Raw genomic sequence first — 22,331 nt, forward strand, 5'->3', positions numbered from 1 at the left:
TTTAGTAATTCTATCAGAATCGGTGATTTTCATTCAAGTAGCATAAAAACCATTCTGATTTGTCAAAATTTCCATAGAGTCTCGATCAATCAATAGTGAAATGATATCGGACTAAATTCGTTGATCTGTTGAACTAACGGTTGTCGGATTATGATTGTATCGACCATTGTTGCGAATCGAGGATCTACTGGAATTCTGACGAACAAATGGTCGTCTCTTTTTCAATTCACGACTTGTAAAATATCAACTGTTATTTTGTTTTTTTTTTTGTTTTTTAAAAGAAGCCAGACAGGTTTTAAAAGAAACGTTTTTTTTTGGTTAACAATTAAAATGTCGGGGATTTGAGATAAGAGTAGCTTTCGGATAGGTTGCTTTAAATCTTGTATTCAATTCAAGTTAGGCAGTTATCCGCAAATGAATATTTGGACTTATATGAATAATTGAACATTTTGGACTTATGAATAACACACAACTGTGCATTTATTCTAGAGTCAGATCCATACAGCGTCAGTGTTTATTTGGTCGAAGTGTACTAATTCATTGGCAGATCTGGTTCTAGTTGTAATGTACGACAAGACTACTGACGGACGTGACAAGACGAGGGCCCAGTTTAGAGGTTTCGACATCAACGATGTGCGGCTGGATCACCCTCCCAAAAAAAAAAAAAAAAAAAAAAAAAAGAAGATCGACAGCCAGAGAGTCGACTGTAATATGAAAATTTAAATAATATAGTGAGTAGAAAAATTTACATATTGACAGTTAATTTGAAAATAATTCCAGGAAACTGTGAAAAAATAACCACAAATAAAACAACAGCGGCTTCCCATCTTCCCCATATCTAACTCGGAAATAATTACTAGAAATATCAGAACAAAATGACGCCGAAAACACGAATATTCCTGCACAGCATCCGCGTGGCGTCACTTCCCGCAAATGACTCATATTACTTCTTTTTTGAGTAATATTACCTAAAAAATGTTTAAAAATGTGAACCTGATGAATATTCACCAAATCTGCTGAAATTTCACCAGTTCCTGATGCAATATTACACTTTTTTTTTGACTAAAAATCATTTCCTGATGAATATTACAATCATTTTTGCCTTCCTCAACTTACTGAGGAAAGGCTATAAAATCACTCGAAAAATGAACTTATTAATTTGACCTCGTAGACCCACCTTCGCGTATACATATCGACTCAGAATCATGTTCTGAGCAAATGTCTGTGTGGATGTGTGTAGGTGGGTGGACAAAAAAATTGTCACTCGATTATCTTCGGACTGGATTAACGGATTTTGACCGTATTAGTCTCATTCAATCCGTCTTGGGGTCCCATAGGTCTCTATTTAAAATCAGCAAGTTTAGTTAAGCACTTCAAAAGTTATGCTAAAAAAACGATTTTGACGTATGTCCGGAAGATTGTAAAAAGGGTGGTTTTTGCAAGAAAACCTATCATGTTATACATTTTCAGAAAGGTATTAAAAAGACCTTTCCAATGAGCCCAAAACATCGTGGATCTGACAACCCTATCAAAAGTTATTAGCACTTAAGTGTTATTTATACACTTTTTGGAGGCCGGTTCTCAGATATTTCAATGAAGATGGTGTCCGGATCTCATATGCAACCAGTTGTTAGTTAGATAATTGAAATACCTTTCAAATGAGTTTAAAACATCAAATATCTGACAACCCCACCAAATGTTATCAGCACTTAAGTGTTATTTATACACTTTTTGGAGGCTGGATCTCAGATATTTCAATAAAAATGATTTCCGGGTCCATCATGCGACTCATCGTTGGTTAGATAATCGAAAGACCTTTCAAATGAACCTAAAACATCAAAGATCTGACAACCAAATCAAAAGTTATTAGCACTTATGTGTTATTCATACACATTTTGGAGGCCGGATTTCAGATATTGTGATAGTGATAGGGGGGGGGGGGGGTTGAGATTTCCAAAAAAGTGTCCACGTGGTTTGTGGATAGTCCCTTTATTACTATTGAAACTGGCAACCATCCCCAACTTCAGCAAAATCTTTACTGGAACCGCCCTAAAGTTTTGCGATTGTCGTAATTAAAAAAAATCTGTTGTTTTCAAATGCCCATATCTGGTATTTTTTAAGGAAATTGGAATAGCCAGATTTTCGAATTGTGCATTTTGCGCAATTGAGAACTATAAATGCAATAAAAAAGTGTTCACGTTTATGGATCGTCACTAAGCTTTGAATGCTTCCGGAAGCTAATATTGATGCAAATAAACCGAAAACGGAACGTTTAAATATTTGAGCAGAATAAGTCACTCCTTATCTGCCTTATAAACAATCAAATTTTCTGACATTTCAATTAAATGGGTAATGACAGGATCACAAAATACGTATAAGATACACGTTAGAAATTTTGAGCCGATTTGGTGAAAGCAGTGTTGAGATATCGTGGCATCCGTAAAACTGATAACTAGATGATTTTGTGTAAGGAAATACTTGGTGGGACAATTATGCGTAGAAGTACAACGATGGGACAAACAGACTTGATGTTGTTTTTAATGCGTTTTCGAACAAAGTACTATATTTTATGTGTTTTTTTCTGAAGGTATACGTAAAAATAAACTTAAACATGACAAAAAGTCAGATTCGACCAAAAACGACATGGGACAATTATGCGTAGAACGGCAGCTGAAAAGCTGATTTCAAATGATTAAAACAAAAATATCACATTAAAATATACATTAATGTCAAGGGAAAAGCATGGCAAATTATCGTGTTGATTTTTGGAGCAGCTCACGTGAAAAAGCATATGAATTTGCTATGCCAGATTTTTTCAGTGTAATAACAGATTTCAAAAATGTTTCAAGTATCAACACCATCGTCATTTTTGCTGTTTTACATATTTGTAACCCCTTTTCAACGAAATGGCTTGATTCCTAAGGTAGCTGATTTGCCCAGGAGAGGTAGTCGAAAAGACAATAACTTGAAACCATCCATCAAAACAGTCTCAACAGAATAAAATCTTACCACTTAAAAATATCAATCATGGGCGCAACGCTTGCTTAGAGCGTATCCTTGACTTTATACCTTCCTAAAAACCGTCCAACTCCAACCAAAATTTATTTGGGGGAGTGGAAATTTTCCCGTACCCCCTTTAAAAAGCGAAGCATCAACACTTCCCGTCTTCCCAATCACTTTCCTTGACCCTGGCGCACGGTGGATATGGGAGCGGCCGGCAATGGATGGCTATCATGGTGACGAAGATCTGCTCTGGTGGAGTTGATTTCCCAAGCAACCTGAGTTAGAAATGTCACCACATCAACATGGCGAAATCCAGTCTGCGATCCGCTAAAATTACGTGGTTAAATATTTGCGCAATGGATTAAATGTTTTTTTTTTTTTTCGAAAAACTTGCAACACTATTGTTTGTTTGTAGTAGGTATTAATATTAGGTTCGTTAACCCTCTAACGCCCAGAGCTGTTTGCTTATCGTAAAAATAGTAAATGGCTTAATTTTGGTACAATAATGCAGGAAATACTTTACTTTGACCCACAAACATTGAATTGGGGCAAAAAAATAGAATTTGAAGTGGTGCACCAGAGCACCATCAGGAAGATGAGCAACTTTTTTTTAAACCACAAAATCTCGTTTTCTTCAAATCTATTGGTCATTTGTTTGAAAACGCTTCGAAATTTGTTACAAACAACTTATTCTTTGCTGTAAGACCATATTTCTGAAGTATTAACTACAAATTCTAAAATCTCTGCATTTTCAGGTTACTTAGATTGGCTCATTCAAAACCCACAAACAACCATTTTCATGAAAAATGAGGAAAATAATAAAACTATTGGTCTAATAACAATGTTTTGCCTTGTTTATGAATAGTCAAAACGTTTATAAACTTTTGTTTTGATAAAAATAAGCTTTTTCTGTAATTTAGAAAAAAGTGCTCCTGAATATTTAGTTGCTCATATGCCTAGGTGGTGCTCTGGTGCACCAAATGAAAAAGGTTGAAAAACACTCAAAACCGGTCCAAACTCACAATGTTATTCACAGGGGTTCTTGTCGAAGGTTCAAATGATAGCAAAACATTTTTTGTTTCATAAAATTTTGTGTTTGGTAATTTTTACGGGCTTTCGAAAACAGGTCTTATTTATTTCCCTAAAATTGGCCCATTTTTGTTTACATTTCACACTGTAACATTGCTTGTGCTTAACCAAATTTGATGAAATTTGGGGAGATGTTAGTATACATTCTACATGAACACCTGCAACTTAAAGCACCATGAAAAGTTGTGTCAGTTCCGAGATATTTGAGTTCAAAGTTTTGGTGCTCTGGAGTAACCATGGGCGGGAGAGGGTTAATTCGCTTTCTTTATACGCTGCTAAACTGTTTCAAACCTGGAAAGGCTCTCTCCTTCCAGCACACTCCCTCCGCTTGGAACAATTAACGTGTCTAATTGTGTTCTAGGCACTCTGGCCAAAGTGCTTTGTTTTTTTCTCTCTCCCCCCCCCCCCCCCCTCCCCCTTATTCTCACCCTATGAAAGCACACACGCCACCACCATATTGCGACTAACTAACCATTTTTTTTTGCTGTTTCTTTCTCTCCCTTTCCCGCGGCTTCTATTTTTGTAGGTCAGCAGCAAATTCTACAGGTAATGCAAACGGCGTCGACCACCGGCCGGCCGTTGACTTCGGCCAGCGTCAAAACGATCGTGAAGGAAGTGACCGGCCAGGAAACGAGTGCAATTATAGCAGGACAGGTGAGTCCTCCGACCTCCTCCCACCATGGTCAACCCATCCCGATTAGAAGCAAGACCCGGTTCGCCTCGGTCCCACATTTGGCGCGGAATATTTACGAAGGCATCTGGAATTAATTACCGTCCGAAGGCTTTGATTGGTCGTCATCGTCATCGTCACACGACTCGAAATGGCCAATGGCAATAAACATGAATGACAAAATCGGCCACGGCTGTCGTTGCCGTTGCTGGCTAGTATAGAGATAGAAAGAGCAGAGCAAAAGGCTGGTCAGGGTGTTGTACGCGCATCGATCGACACACGTTTCCATCATGAAAGCCTCGCGAAAGAAGAATCATCTCAGCAGCGTCGATGTCGATGTCGTGGAGGTGACCACCAGACCACGGGGATTCGTGTTTTGCTTGTTTGGCTGGAATTCTTCGGTTTCAGGGTTGCGTGTAAAAACAGGAGCGAGCGAGCAACAACAAAAAAAAATGAGCTTGGAAAGTTTAATTATGGCAACCTGACTGGGAGTCGAGCGATCTCAAGTAAACAATATCGATTAAGGGCGTCTGCTGGGCAGGTGGTGAGCTGAGCCAAAGGGGACGTTTTTTTTTTTCAAGTCATGTGCGTTTAAGGGAAAGTTTTTAATTTGACGTTGACGTAATTTTTCACATTTCTAGTCCGGCTCCGTGGCTTAATGGTTACGGCTTCTGCCTCATAAGCAGAAGGTTCAGGGATCAAATCCCGGCCGGTACCTTTGAAATTTGGAACCAGGAATTTGAACTTTGAATATGAACAAAAACGAAAATGAATCAGGTGGGATTCGAACTCACACCTCTGGATTGGTGGTCTGGGACGCTAAGCAGTCAGCCATCAGAAGGTTTACACTCTAGCAGTGAATTGATCCGTAGTGTTGAAACATGTTATCTTCTCATATTAAATACGCGCTGATCCCTGATTTGCCTGACGGGATTGGAAGTCTAAATATAGATCGAGTTTCCTTCAGATGCTTGCTTCTATGTTTAGGCGGGGCCGAACAATGCCCAGCGACCTCGGAATTGGACCGCAAGGAGCTCTGTCATTCTGAAACGGGTCGTTGGAAGCAGCGCGAGGGCTATCACCACCTAATACCCGGGACTGAGATAAGTTGTATCAGCATTCGGCATATACAAAGTCTGATACAAACTATACTTTCCCATAATTTCGCTACCGGTTAGCGGGTATTGGATTGGACCACACACACACACACACACGTAATTTTTCACATTTCTACCTTGGTAATGCAGTTTCAGCAGCAAGCAAATCATCACTGGTCGGTGCCAAAAATTAAAAAAAAAATAACAGACCAGAAGTTCAACTATACAGCGTCCGATTTCCCTAAAATTTTGAGGATTTCTCGGGAATTCCCTAAGAAGATTTTTTTTCTGAGTTCAAACATTCTTGGGGAAAAAATTAAAAGATCAATACTATCAAAATTGAAAGCTCCAACATTCAAAATTAAAAGTTGAAACTTAAAATAAAAAAAAACTTTTTATTTTTTTTTTAGTTTGGTGATCTATTATTGTATTATTAGATTTTTAGATTCTTAAATTCTTAAATTCATAAATTATTAAATTCTTAAATTCTAAAATTCTTGACTTCTTAAATTCTTAAATTCTCAAAATTTTTAAATTCTTTAATTCTTAAATTCTTAAATTCTTAAATTCTTAAATTCTAAAATTCTTAAATTCTTAAATTCTCCAATTCTTAAATTCTCCAATTCTTAAATCCTTAAATTCTTAAATTCTTAAATTCTTAAATTCTTAAATTCTTAAATTCTTAAATTCTTAAATTCTAAAATTCTAAAATTCTTAAATTCTTAAATTCTTAAACTCTTAAATTCTTAAATTCTTAAATTCTTAAATTCTTAAATTCTTAAATTCTTAAATTCTTAAATTCTTAAATTCTTAAATTCTTAAATTCTTAAATTCTTAAATTCTAAAATTCTTTAATTCTTAAATTCTTAAATTCTTAAATTCTTAAATTCTTAAATCCTTAAATTCATAAATTATTAAATTTTAAAATTCTTAACTTCTTAAATTCTTAAATTCTTAAATTCTCAATTTTTTTAAATTCTTTAATTCTTAAATTCTTAAATTCTTAAATTTTTAAATTCTTAAATTCTTAAATTCTTAAATTCTTAAATTCTTAAATTCTTAAATTCTTAAATTCTTAAATTCTTAAATTCTTAAATTCTTAAATTCTTAAATTCTTAAATTCTTAAATTCTTAAATTCTTAAATTCTTAAATTCTTAAATTCTTAAATTCTTAAATCCTTAAATTCTTAAATTCTTAAATTCTCAAATTCTTAAATTCTCAATTTTTTTAAATTCTTTAATTCTTAAATTCTTAAATTCTTAAATTCCTAAATTCTTAAATTCTTAAGTTCTTAAATTCTTAAATTCCTAAATACTTAAATTCTTAAATTCTTTAGGGTGCACAGCAACCAAGGAAGTTGTTGTCTTCTTATTCCAAAAATGACAAATTTACGGACCCAGTCCTGCAACAATCTGACTGTAAAAATACTCTAACTTTGCTGTAAATTATTTTGTAGGCAGTACTTTAGGGGATGAATAGAAAATTAAATCGATAGTTCCCGTAGTTTTGAAGATAGTAAAATATCTGTATCAAAAATCTTGCTGCAAACGCTCTGGTTGATGTGCACCGTTAAATTGTGAACCTTAAAAAAATTGCTGCAGAATTCTTAAATTGTGGATCTTTAAAAAAAGAACTTCTAAATTCTTAAATTTTGTACCCTTTAAAAAAGAACTTCAGAGTTTCTAACCCTATACTGTCCAATTTTTTTTATTTTTCCCGTGTCTTTTTGAGTAACTTTTGTTCTACGAAATACTTTACTTCTCTTGGTTTATGTTTTTCTTGTTTTAATTTTATGATTTTAATTTGAACTTATCTTGTTTAGTTTATGTTTGTTTTTGGTAGTATTTGACCTATTCTACCACCTCCTTTCATTAGATTTTTCCTATCTCATTTTTTCACGAGGCAGCGAATGACAAACATTGTTAAAGCTGCCTGAAATAAATTAACCACCACCACCATTTTTTCATGTTTTTCAGTAACTTTTTCCATTTTTTTAAATTGTTTTTCTTATTTTCTGCTATAGAATGGCACCATTATCATTTCAATTGTAAAAAAAAGCGTAGAAGCATAGTCTGGGACACTACACAAAATTACTGCATGCTTCTTTTTACTTAAAATATAGGAAATGTTAGTAAAAAACACAGCCAAAGTTGACCCCTAAAAGAATGACATTTTTCAATTAAAACTTCCAACCTCAAAATTTTCTATAATTTTACTAGTTTTGCTTTCCAATGCTTTTTAAATTTGAACAATTCTCTACCAAAACCGGAAATGGATTTTATTTGTATTTTTTTTATTTGGCTCAAACTTTGTGAGGGCCTTCCCTATGACCAAAGAAGCTATTTTGTGTCATTGGTTCACCCATACAAGTCTCCATACAATTTTGGCTGCTGTCCATACAAAAATGGTACGTAAATATTCAAACAGCTGTAACTTTTGAGTGAATTTTCTGATCAATTTGGTGTCTTGGGCAAAGTTGTAGGTATTGTTGAGGACTTTTGAAAAAAAAAATAGGTACACGGAAATTTTTAAATTCATAAATTATTAAATTTTAAAATTCTTAACTTCTTAAATTCTTAAATTCTTAAATTCTCAATTTTTTTAAATTCTTTAATTCTTAAATTCTTAAATTCTTAAATTTTTAAATTCTTAAATTCTTAAATTCTTAAATTCTTAAATTCTTAAATTCTTAAATTCTTAAATTCTTAAATTCTTAAATTCTTAAATTCTTAAATTCTTAAATTCTTAAATTCTTAAATTCTTAAATTCTTAAATTCTTAAATTCTTAAATTCTTAAATTCTTAAATTCTTAAATTCTTAAATCCTTAAATTCTTAAATTCTTAAATTCTCAAATTCTTAAATTCTCAATTTTTTTAAATTCTTTAATTCTTAAATTCTTAAATTCTTAAATTCCTAAATTCTTAAATTCTTAAGTTCTTAAATTCTTAAATTCCTAAATACTTAAATTCTTAAATTCTTTAGGGTGCACAGCAACCAAGGAAGTTGTTGTCTTCTTATTCCAAAAATGACAAATTTACGGACCCAGTCCTGCAACAATCTGACTGTAAAAATACTCTAACTTTGCTGTAAATTATTTTGTAGGCAGTACTTTAGGGGATGAATAGAAAATTAAATCGATAGTTCCCGTAGTTTTGAAGATAGTAAAATATCTGTATCAAAAATCTTGCTGCAAACGCTCTGGTTGATGTGCACCGTTAAATTGTGAACCTTAAAAAAATTGCTGCAGAATTCTTAAATTGTGGATCTTTAAAAAAAGAACTTCTAAATTCTTAAATTTTGTACCCTTTAAAAAAGAACTTCAGAGTTTCTAACCCTATACTGTCCAATTTTTTTTATTTTTCCCGTGTCTTTTTGAGTAACTTTTGTTCTACGAAATACTTTACTTCTCTTGGTTTATGTTTTTCTTGTTTTAATTTTATGATTTTAATTTGAACTTATCTTGTTTAGTTTATGTTTGTTTTTGGTAGTATTTGACCTATTCTACCACCTCCTTTCATTAGATTTTTCCTATCTCATTTTTTCACGAGGCAGCGAATGACAAACATTGTTAAAGCTGCCTGAAATAAATTAACCACCACCACCATTTTTTCATGTTTTTCAGTAACTTTTTCCATTTTTTTAAATTGTTTTTCTTATTTTCTGCTATAGAATGGCACCATTATCATTTCAATTGTAAAAAAAAGCGTAGAAGCATAGTCTGGGACACTACACAAAATTACTGCATGCTTCTTTTTACTTAAAATATAGGAAATGTTAGTAAAAAACACAGCCAAAGTTGACCCCTAAAAGAATGACATTTTTCAATTAAAACTTCCAACCTCAAAATTTTCTATAATTTTACTAGTTTTGCTTTCCAATGCTTTTTAAATTTGAACAATTCTCTACCAAAACCGGAAATGGATTTTATTTGTATTTTTTTTATTTGGCTCAAACTTTGTGAGGGCCTTCCCTATGACCAAAGAAGCTATTTTGTGTCATTGGTTCACCCATACAAGTCTCCATACAATTTTGGCTGCTGTCCATACAAAAATGGTACGTAAATATTCAAACAGCTGTAACTTTTGAGTGAATTTTCTGATCAATTTGGTGTCTTGGGCAAAGTTGTAGGTATTGTTGAGGACTTTTGAAAAAAAAAATAGGTACACGGAAATTTTTTTTTGCAGATTCTTTAATCAACTTTTTTTTTTCACTGAAACTCAATTTCCCAAAGTAGTATCGGACTAACATTCCCATCCACTTCCCCGTGACTCTACCACTGGTCGTGGCCGGCGCCGGTATTGATCAGCATGAGCATAATCAGCATGATGAGCCTTTGAGAAGTTGCGAAGCGAGGAAAGATAGCGCCCACTCATCTTCCACAGCTCGAGGATGTAACTTCTGGAGGTCCTGGTCAATAACGGAGTAGCAACTGCGGGTGGGCATTTTTTGATATGTTTTAGGGGATAAAAATCCGCAACTTTTGAGCCATAGAGAAACATGGTCAAAAAATCTGTCGCCGAGTTATACATTTTTGAAAAAATAGTGATTTTTGAAAAAAATTGAAATTTTATGCAAACATTGAATATTACGCCCATTTTAAATGCTAGTCTTGATTTAAAAAATTTCAAAATATTTATTTCAAAAAGATCGGAAAATTTCACGAATGTTTCAATTTTCCTGTTTTTTTTTTTTTTTTGTTAAAGCGGTTCTATCTCAGCAACCCGAGGTCCAATCTTCAATGTCTCTTAGACAATTTTATAGCAAACTTTCTGAACTTTTCAAAAAAAATATTTTTAGAAATGGTCATTCATGGCCACTATTTTTAAAAATCGAAAAACTGCAAATATTTCGCTAAAATCAAACTTTTGCTGGCTATCTCTTGAAAACGGAGCCCTTTATCAAAAAATCTGTAAAGTATTTTTCGATTGCAAATTCAATTTTACGTTAAAAAATAACGTCAAATTTGTTTTTGTAAGAAATTTTGATTTTTTCCAAAAATCACTTTTTTTCAAAAAATCATAACTCGACGACAGAATTTTGACCATGTATCTCTATGGCTCAAAAGTTCCGGATTTTTATCCCCTAAAACATATTAAAAAATCTCTAAAATCAAAAAATACGTATTCTGGGAAATTGAGCTCCAGTGAAAAAAAAAGTTGATTAAAAAAACAGCATTTTTTTATCCGTGTATTTTTTTTTCTCAATAGTCCTCAACAATACCTGCAACTTTGCCGAAGACACCAAATTGATCAGAAAATTCACTCAAAAGTTACAGCTGTTTGAATATTTACATACCATTTTTGTATGAACAGCAGCCCAAAATTGTATGGAGACTTGTATGGGTGAACCAATGACGCAAAATAGCTTATTTGGCCATAGGGAAGGCCCCCACAAAGTTTGAGCCAAATATTAAATTATTAAATTATTAAATTATTAAATTATTAAATTATTAAATTATTAAATTATTAAATTATTAAATTATTAAATTATTAAATTATTAAATTATTAAATTATTAAATTATTAAATTATTAAATTATTAAATCATTAAATTATTAAATTATAAAATTATAAAATTATAAAATTATAAAATTATTAAATTTTTAAATTATTAAATTATTAAATTACTAAATTATTAAATTATTAAATTATTAGATTATTAAATTATTAAATTATTAAATTATTAAATTATTAAATTATTAAATTATTAAATTATTAAATTATTAAATTATTAAATTATTAAATTATTAAATTATTAAATTATTAAATTATTAAATTATTAAATTATTAAATTATTAAATTATTAAATTATTAAATTATTAAATTATTAAATTATTAAATTAATAAATTAATAAATTATTAAATTATTAAATTATTAAATTATTAAATTATTAAATTATTAAATTATTAAATTATTAAATCATTAAATTATTAAATTATAAAATTATAAAATTATAAAATTATTAAATTATTAAATTATTAAATTATTAAATTATTAAATTATTAAATTACTAAATTATTAAATTATTAGATTATTAAATTATTAAATTATTAAATTATTAAATTATTAAATTAATGAATTATTAAATTAGTAAATTAGTAAATTAGTAAATTAGTGAATTAGTAAATTAGTAAATTAGTAAATTAGTAAATTATTAAATTATTAAATTATCAAATCATTAAATTAATAAATTATGAAATTATTAAATTATATAATGATTTAGTTATTTAATTATTGAATTAATTAATTATTTAATTTTAATATTTTAAAATTTTTCAATTGTTTAATTAATTAATTATTGAATTATTAAATTATTTAATTGTTAAATTATTAAGTTATTAAATTATCTAATATTTATATTTTTAAATTAATAAATTATTAAATTATTATTTTTTGCCATCTTCTTAGTTCGGATCATTTTCGAAGTCATATTTTAGTTTAGAGAAATTTAGAGAAGAAAATAATAGAAATTTCGTTTTTCGATTTTCCAGAGTAAAATTTTGGCGATAATTATCAAGTATAAAATTGTATAATTTGGTAATTTATTTTATGGTTTTATTTTTTTTTATTTTTTTATTTATTTTTTTTCCTGAATTTGTTTTTAAAGCAACGATATCTAAAGTGTTACAAAAAATGCTAATATTGTTTCAGAAATGGCAAAAAAGGTTCCATTCCTGCTCCAGGTGGGATTTGAATCCACAACTGATCAACGGTACTGATACAAATGCTTTCTGTTTTTTTTTTTTTTTTTTTTTTTTTTTTAAGTTTCATTCATTATGTTTCTCTCTTCTATGCTTGTCGCATTTTTTTTATATGGCGCGGATTTCGCGCGGATTGGATTTTGGGGTCGGCGCGGATCTGGTGCGGATTTTTTTTCGACTTTTCCGTAACAACCCTGGATTACAGAAAATCTTATTAGGGTAATTTTCCCTATTTTGGGCCTACTAAGCCGAACTCACTTTATTTTGATGATCTAAAAACTTTTTATTGTCTTCCAGAACTTTGGAACAAAGTAATTCTGAATTGAGTTAAACAAAAGTCCTTTTCAATCGCATTTCATATGTCATCAACTTGAGTCGAATCTTTATTTGTGAGTCATTATTTGTATGATGCAATTGACTTGATGTAATCTTTGGTAAACACCTTGTGCACTACTGCTTGTTCTACGGTGTATGTGTGTCACTTGTCACTCTCAAACACACCAATTCCACCTTCTATTGCAGGTTTCCAAGTGGGGCAAATTCAGGGTTTGGCGCGCGATTACTCGTCGTACACCAAACACATTGCATTCGGTTAAAACGCCGTTGCATACGAAATGTTGCATTCTTTTCGAGCTTCTTCTCCCTCCAAAACTGCTTCACTCTTCCTTTTGCTCTTACAATTACAAACACGCGCTTGTCTTTTTTCAAAGTATTTGATGATTCCCTCTTTTCACTCTCATCCTGGGAATGGTGTGGTGTGTTGTTCTGAATGGAGAGCCCTTTGCTTTTTTTAAAGGGTCCCATTCTTCATGTACGTCACCAAAATGGTGTGTGCCCCCCACCTCACATGAATCACCTCTTCACAAGAGGGGGTCCAAACGCCAAAAAAATCGTTTTCGCGCGCTCTCTTTTGACCTCCTCTCTGCTTCTATCGACGATGCTGCGGGTTCACCTTTTATCGAGTTATTACATTATACCTTAACACACAGACCAGCCAGCCAGCAGTTTTCGGCTGTTTGGTTGTTTTGTGCACTATCTTTTGGGTTGAACCTGTTTTTTTCACGTTACTTTAGTTCTTTATTTTGTTTTCGCAGAATTTTGCCACCCCTGTGATGCAGAAGCTCGCGCCCGGACAGAAAATTATCACAATGAATAATCCCAGTAAGTTCCGAATTGTGCAAAACGAAAGCGTGTTTTTTTTTTGTTTTGTTTAGTCGCCGACTAAAACCACACAACTTAATCCTCCTTTTGCAGAGCTGCAGATACTGAACTCGCCCGCAGCCAAGAGTGCCAGCGGGAAACCCCTGGTCCGAATCTCGCCCTCACAGTTGGTAAGTTTTTCTGGAGATTTTTTAACATATCGGTTAACATATCTAGAAAACTAGAAATAAGTAGAACTATAATTTATTTTATTTTTTATTTTTAGTTTCAATTCATTAACGGTCCTCTTTACAAAATATTTGGAGCCTAACATTTCAAAAGGGCACACAACTTAGTAAACAAAAGTGTATCCCTTTCACTCAAATGACAGTTTTCATAAAGTGTGAAAGGGATACACTCTTGTTTAAAATAGTTATGCGCCCTAATGAAATGGCAAACACGATTTCTAATGATTCAATGTTCTAAATTATCATGCGATTAATAAAAATGAATAAAATAAAGTTAGGCCGATGAAAACATTTTTCCTAGTTTATGTCCCTTGAAATGGTGTCGAGTTCTGGGAAAGTCAGGGAAAACCTGGCTTTGATAGGGAATTTAATTTGACATGGAAAAGTCACGACATTTATGCTGGGTCAGGGAATTTAAACACTTAAAGGTAATCGTGCTAAATTAAATTGTTCGAAAATACTCAAATTATTATAATTAGTGACATTTAGTAAACTTTTTCACTTTATTACATTTTTGATGCAAAATATAAAATTTATCACGAAATAACGTATTTTTACGACAATATTAAAATTTTCAGGAATTGCAATGTGGGTATAACGCAAAATTTTGTATGCATTTTAATTTTATAAGAGTTTTTTTTACGTATTTTTTTTCGAAAAAGTACACTGCCGTTCTACGCATAATTGTCCCATGTTCAAAAAAGTGCAAATGAGAAAAACACGATTGAAATTTTTCGACCAATTTCTGTGTTTCTACGCATAATTGTCGCGTGGGTTCCTATTCGCCCTATGTGTCCCTAATCGCCCCAGTTAGCAGTTTATCGCCCTTATTTGTGATTCTCTTGCTATACAACAGGTAAACAAGACATAATGCTTAGTAAAACTAATGATTCCGTGTAAGAAAATACTTGGTGGGACAATTATGCGTAGAAGTTCAACGATGGGACAAACAGACTTGGTATTGTTTTTGATGAATTTCCGAACAAAGTACCAGATTTTATGTGTTTTTCTTAAAGTACACATCAGACTAAACTTAAAAATGTCATAAAGTCAAAATCGTCCAAAACTGACATGGGACAATTATGCGTAGAACGGCAGTACAGTCCAGACTCAATTATCCGAAGGCCACGGAATAATTTTACTTCGGATAATCGAATCACGAAAAAACTTTTTTTTTCATTGTCTTATTTTTGATTATCCTAAACTACTCTACAGTTGGGGAAAGTGGGGCAAGTGTAACAAGCTAAGGAAATGCTCGTTATAACCCATTGAAAACGTTAAAAAATCTGTCGGATTTTTTTATAATCATCTTATTCCAGGTCTTGACTGAGACTTTGATGGAACAAGTTTTAAAAAAAAATCTATTTTTTAATGTAAAAAAATGATTTTTTTTTTTATTTTTCGTACGTTCTACTCAACTAGTCGGGCAAGACGAACAAAGCATGAAAAAACATGCTAATTTACTAACAATTGAACTATTATCACTTAGATACATCAGATTAGGATGTATTTGAAACGTTTCTTTCATTTTTAGATTAAAAAATAATATTTTACATTGACCGTTTTTAAGAAAAAGAAAATATGACTTAGATGATAAATAGTAATTATGATATTATTGTATCGTGCATGGACAAGTATTTAAACAACTGATTATCAGTTTTTAAGAACTTTTATGTATTTTTTTCACAATAAAATATGTTGCTGCAGCAATTCGTATTTATTCCATACTTAAAATCCATATGGTACACTTGCCCCACCTAAATAAGATTTTTTAAAAACTCTCTACAAAAATAACCAAAACATGAATCATACTTTATAATACGTGCAAGTCATCGGTAGGGACACTACTGATCTACACCCAAACGGCGGTCGCATGATTTTGATGCATGGCGGCATGAAAGTATATCAGAATCTGCATGAAAACTGTCCTCATGCATTTTTTGCGATATAGGGGTATGACATTATTGCCCGTTACCGACAATTATCGACATTACCGACGGCTTTTTGGTTGTATTTCACAAAAAAAACCTTAACAGAACGAGGATTGAACCACCAACTTCTTGGTTATTAATCCGACACGCTACCACCGCGCCATGGATGATTGATGATAAGAGAGTGAAAGAGCACCAACATATTTTGCTCTTTGGATTGTTGCTCGGGGACCGGCCAGCTGTATATGTTAGAGCAACACAGCTTTATATGTGTTGGTGAGAACTGCAGATCGCTGAAATATTTACACGCGGGCAAAAATGATCTAGGGGCTTGCTGCAAAAAATGTTTTAAAATGTGACATTTTCTGCAGCAAATCCACTGTTGCAGATTTTGAGATATATTTTTCCTTTGGGTGTACGAATAATAGCATTTTGATAAAATGAGCCTTAAAACGAACCCTAAGCCTTATTTTGTACTTTCCAAATATTATAAGGAAACAAAGGTTTTGAAAAAAAACTTCATTCAATATTATGCCCCGTGGCGTTTACGTCGTTTTGGTGGTTATGTGGTAGTAGAATCAGCTAGTTGCATTGCTAGCAACAATTCCTCATACTGGAAATAATCAAAATTGTAAAAATTACGGCCATACTAGCGATTGTTCCTCTTGCCCTATATGGTCGTCTTGCCCCACCTTCCCCTAATCCATAATTTTTGAATCCAAGATTGAGAAAATTCATTCGTGAATTTTTGAGGCAATCAATCATTCAAATTTGACTAAAATGGAATCGCAGAATTCGAATTTCATGTTAAAAGCAAGAAAATATAAAAAAACGCGACCCCCACCATGGTCCTGACCATTCATGGCCATTCAAAAACACCTTAAAAGCAAAACATCATTTTTTTTCATTTTCACTTTTTAAAAATGCTAAAATTTGCTCAAAATGCCGTATTTTTTAAAAATACTTAAATTTTTTTCATAAAACTACGGTATTTTGTTTGGAGCAATTCCAGCTCAAATCAGGAATTTGTCTGGTACTTTTGTACCCGACCCTCTCCGAATTCAATGAAACTTTGTAGAGATGTTATCCTAGGCCTATATAAGACATTTTTGTGTATATAGAGCCAATAGTACTCGAAAATAACATTTGAGAAGGGCGTAAGGTATTTCAATATTTTTGTATTTTGTAATTTAAAAATTACTGTATCTCGAAGCCGTTGCGTCGTATCAAAAAGTGGTCCAAGACAAACTTGTAGGAAATTGGACGGGCTTTCTGAAAAAAAATACACTGAAACAAAAATACACGCCACATCTATGAGATTTTTTGATTTTTAAGTCTAAAACTTAAATTTAAAGGTGATGTCACGATTTTTTTTTCGTTCAAAATTTTTGAGGAAATAGCCTAAAATATAACCAAAAGACTGACGAAAAATGCAAGATGGTATGTCTCTCCTAAAAAAATACAAAAATCATTTACTAAAACTTTTTTTTTTTTAAAGGTGGTCAAAACGTCAAAATTTTTGAAAACCGCTAGTGGAAATCGATTCTCCAGACAATTTTACATAAAAGTCTTCATATTGACCATTGTCCTATTTCTAATCCTTGGGAAGATACAGCGGTTTTAAAAATGCAAATGTTGAAAAAACGGGCTTTTTTGGTGGTTTTTGGCAATTTCTATATGACAGACTTGGTTTTTCAGTCTCGTAAATATTTTTACCGAAAAGCTCGTCCAATTTCCCATAAGTTTGCCTTTGACAGCTTTTTGATTTACTTTATTTGATTTACAAATTTACTATCTTGGTTTCTACCACACTGAGAAAAATATTCTATTTTCAGTTATAAGCAATGTAATTAAGCTTATATCTGTAAGCCCTTACATTCAATTGAAATGCTGTCAAAGGCAAACTTATGGGAAATTGGACGAGCTTTCCGGTAAAAATATTTTCGAAACTGAAAAATCAAGTCTGTCATATAGAAAAAGCCAAACCCACCAAAAAAGCAGTTCTTTCGACATTTTTATTTTTAAAACCACTGTAACTTTGCAAGGATTGGACTTGGTCAATATGGAGACTTTTATGTAAAATTGTCTGGAAATTCGATTCCTACTATCGGCTTTTTAATATTTTGACGTTTAAACCACTTTTCAAAAAAACAGTTTAGTAATTGTTTTTTTTTTTAACATGTCTACAAAGTTTCATTGAAATCGGAGAGGGTCGGGTACTAAAGTTCCTGATTTGAGCTGGAATTGCTAAGTTTTCAAAAAAGTCTCCACGCGGTTTATGGATGGTCCATTGTGCATCGTTCGGTAGCTGTCTTACAAAACTTGATTTATGGAGTTTTTTTTGAAAAGGTCCAATAAACCAAATTTTAAATTTTTGCTTTTTGGGTGTTTTTAGAACCGCCTTGAGTCAGGGGTATTCAAAAACACCCAAAAAGCAAAAAAAAAATTTGGTTTATAGGACCTTTTAAAAAAAACTCCAGATTTGTTTGTTCAACGTCAGTTTGCAAGCGAGTTTGCTGGTTCGGCAAACTGTCAAACACAAAAAGCGCGAGTTTGTTTGTTTGTTTGAGGTAGTGTAATAGCTCCTTAATAAAACCACACCAAACAGTGGGATAAGCGTTGTGGAGCCATCCGTGGATAGGGCTTCCTCAAATGCTAATGCTAACTATAAGATGGTAAAAAAACAAATCCGAAGGTCTTATAAACTAATTAGAATTTTCTTTATTCATCTATCGATGCTAATGTGTTGAAATTAAATTCTTTTCAAAACCTCCTCTCCGTCCCACAGAGTCAGTTCAAGCTGGTGTCCAACACCGGTGGCCACTTCACGGGCTCCACGATTTCCGGCCGAAATCTAACCGCCATGCTGGCACCGTCCACATCGGTGTCCCCGTCAACGTCCACGTCGAGCCTTCAAATGGCCGGCATGGCGACATCATCACCGGCCTCGACGTCCTCTTCAACGTCCTCGCCGGCGACCTTCGTCAGCAACAGCACAAACATGATGACCTCCGCCCCCAGTCCGACGATTGTCATGCCCCAACTCCCGCCACCTGCCTCTCCCGCCGCAGCCCACCACGTAAAAGGATCTCATCATCATCAGCAGCAGCAGCAACACCAGCAGCACCACAGTAGTAATCATCAGCACCAGCCACAGTACAATTACGGCAAAAAGGCCGCGGCCAGTGGCCAAATTCACACGCCCGCCTCCCGCCGAAGGAAAACGGACAAAATCGGCCGTGGGCTGAGGCACTTTTCGATGAAGGTGTGCGAAAAGGTGAAGGAAAAGGGCACCACCACGTACAACGAAGTCGCGGACGAGCTAGTCGCGGAGGAAACTCAGAGCCACGCCGGCGCCGATCCGGCCTCGTACGACCAGAAGAACATCCGCCGGCGGGTGTACGACGCGCTCAACGTCCTGATGGCGATGAACATCATCTCGAAGGAGAAGAAGGAAATCCGCTGGCACGGACTGCCCACGAGCAGCGTCGAGGAGTGCGACGACCTGGAGAAGGAGAACGAACGGGCCCGCGAACGGATCGAAACGAAGCAGCAGCAGCTGCGCGAACTCATCCTGCAGCACGTGGCGTTCAAGTCGCTGGTCGCGCGCAACCAGGAAAACGAGGACCGGGGCCTGGTGCCCAACTCCAACTCCGCCATCCAGTTGCCATTCATCATCGTCAACACGGAGAAGAAAACTCACATCAACTGCAGCATCTCGAACGACAAGTAAGGGGGAGGGATTCTTGGTGTGGGAAACTTTGTAACTGAAATGTTTTTCTTTTCTTTTTTTCGTTCGCAGGTCGGAATTCTCGTTCAAGTTCGACAACACGTTCGAAATCCACGACGATCTGGAAGTGCTCAAGCGGATGGGACTGCTGCTTGGTGAGTTCTACTAAGTTTGTCGGGTTCAACAACAGTTCTAATTATTTTGCTTTTTTTGTGTTTATTCCCTAGGTTTGGACAAGGGAGAGTGCACCATCGAAGATAGAAACAAGATCAAATCGATGGTGCCCAAATCGCTGGAAAAGTACATTGATGGTAAGTTATTTTTGTTTATCTCCACTTGCTAAACTACGAGGGTAATTTGTTACATGACACACATCATAAATAGGCAAAAATATTAAATGATTTTTTATTTACTACACACAACACACCTAAACAATCATAAATCGGAGCGTTTGATACGGTATGTCCACGCGTCCTTCCTCCGCTGTAGATTCTGTGAAATGTGATCCGTTCTTTGAATCCACTCTGCGGTAAACACAACGCAGTATGGCTGGACATTTTATTTTTTGTAATACATTTTTGGATGTTCTAGAATGTACTTTTTTGGAAAAATTTCAAAAGCATATTCTCTGAGAAGAGCAATGTCTGGAGCAACACGACAAAATGGCGGATAGGGATTTTGACAGTTTGAACTGCAAATTTTTGCTTTTTCACAAAACTCGAAGTGTTAAACAATACCTGGCCTCTCCAGCTACCTTCCAACACTTTGTTAAATAGTTACCTGTTGTCTCAGAATTGGGTCTTAAAATGAAGCTTAGATTGCTGATATTATTGTTTACAGCGATAAAGCTTATTTTTCTGAGTACAATGACCCTTTGTACGACCACGACCCTCGCGGTCCTTCTTGACAGAAAAGTTCCTACTTGACAGCTCGTTCCAAGGGGACCAAAGTTGATTCATCGAAAAAAAAATTGTCTTGTATTTAATTTTTTTTTCAAATGTTGCACCAGATGTCAGCTGTCAAACAACTCAAAAGGCACTTACAAAATAAACACAGAGTTCTTTGAGTTCATTCTACATTATGGGTTCCTCGTATAGGCTGGTATCGAGAAATTAAAAGTGAGAGTGTGTGCAACATGGAGTTAAACTTTCTGTGCAGTTGCTGTGAAGGTTCCCATGGCATTTCGAAAAATTTAACTCCATGTGGCACGCACACACTCTCACTTTAAATTTCTCGATAGGGGAGAAAATCATGACGTCAGAAATGAACTCAAATCACTCAAAGTTCATTTTGTAAGTGACTTTAACATTTTGGCCTAGTTTGACAGCTACCTCGTTCCCAGGTTTTCTGTGGGAGAGAAAAGGAGGCGAATACTTTATGAAAATCATACCTGTCAAAATTCCTAGCCTCAAAATTTTGTCGCGAGTTGCTTTTCTCCTCTATATAGAGCGGTATACGCACATCGGAAGGAATCGGTCAAGAAAAATTTCAAATGGGCAGCAGCGGCAGCGAAAGCAAGCCAGAGAGGGTGAAGAAAAGCCCCAAGAAAACGCTCCCTCTCCTTTGTTCTGCTGTTCGTATAGCTGTTTCTTGACCCCCTTTCCTTCCGTTCTCCATACTAGCCTTAGACAAGTTATAGTTATTACTTATACGCGTCGAATGAAGTCAAGATGATCGAAATCCATAATAAAATAAGGATTTTATAAGTGATTTTAGAAATAGCAAAAATACATTTTTTTTGTACATTTTAACCCGAATTACTCAAACTTCAACAACTTGTAACTTTTGAACCCCGGGGTTTACACATGGTGGCCACTAGATTTCGATTTTCAATTTCCCGGTTTTTCCCGGTTTTCTCCCGATACCAGAAGAAATTTTCCGGAATGTTTTTAAACCAAATTTCAATGTTTTTCAGGCTAACGTTATTATTAACATACTTTTTTAACGCATAAATTTGTTTCAAAGTTTGAATTTCTAAAGAATTCCTTTCAAATATCTTGAGAACAAAGAAAGTAAGTTGTAAACGAAGCCGTTTTTATCTGTTTCCAATCCAAACCTCTAATTTCCTTAATGATTGGGATTTTTCATCATCATGCTATAGATTTTACAAACTCAAAATAAAAAAAAAGTTTTTATTTTTTAGAATAACATGAATTATTATTAGAAAGCAGAAAATGGAATTTACAAGAAAAGATTTGCAAAAATACATTGATATCAACATTTATATAAATGCTCATAAATTTTCTTTGAAAAAAGTTTTTGTGAATTCTTCTTAGAATTATCAATTCCTGTTAATTAATTATTATTTTTTGGCTTATATTATGTGAGTACTTTTTTTTAAGTCTTTTCGCTTCATTAGTCCGTGGGTCTCGTGGCGCAGGGGTAGCGGCTTCGGCTGCCGATCCCGATGATGCTATGAGACGCGGGTTCGATTCCCGCCTTATCCACTGAGCTTCTATCGGATGGTGAAGTAAAACGTCGGTCCCGGTTTCTCCTGTCTCGTCAGAGGCGCTGGAGCAGAAATCCCACGTTAGAGGAAGGCCATGCCCCGGGGGGCGTAGTGCCAATAGTTTCGTTTTTTTCGCTTCATTAGTCCAAACAAAAATGTATGCACTTTGGCAGCAGTGCAGGAAAAGTGCTATACAAATGTAAAAAAATCAGTACCTTGAGACTTTTTTTTATCGATTTATTATCTTTGGTAAATTCATACATACATTGATG

At 33.9% G+C, this 22,331-nt stretch overlaps 1 protein-coding gene across 1 annotated transcript in view; it reads left to right on the forward strand.

The window, feature by feature from the left end:
- The window catches only part of LOC120429995 (transcription factor Dp-1-like), a 36,656-nt gene that overhangs the window by 10,144 nt on the left and 4,181 nt on the right, over positions 1-22,331 (forward strand). The window contains exons 2-7 of the mRNA XM_039595092.2: positions 4,619-4,746; positions 13,656-13,722; positions 13,816-13,892; positions 18,669-19,609; positions 19,683-19,765; positions 19,838-19,921. Coding sequence (XP_039451026.1) covers positions 4,619-4,746; positions 13,656-13,722; positions 13,816-13,892; positions 18,669-19,609; positions 19,683-19,765; positions 19,838-19,921 — 1,380 coding nt within the window. The remainder of the gene's footprint in view (positions 1-4,618; positions 4,747-13,655; positions 13,723-13,815; positions 13,893-18,668; positions 19,610-19,682; positions 19,766-19,837; positions 19,922-22,331) is intronic.

The sequence above is a fragment of the Culex pipiens genome, chromosome 2, assembly GCF_016801865.2.
Source record: "Culex pipiens pallens isolate TS chromosome 2, TS_CPP_V2, whole genome shotgun sequence".
NCBI lineage: Eukaryota > Metazoa > Arthropoda > Insecta > Diptera > Culicidae > Culex > Culex pipiens.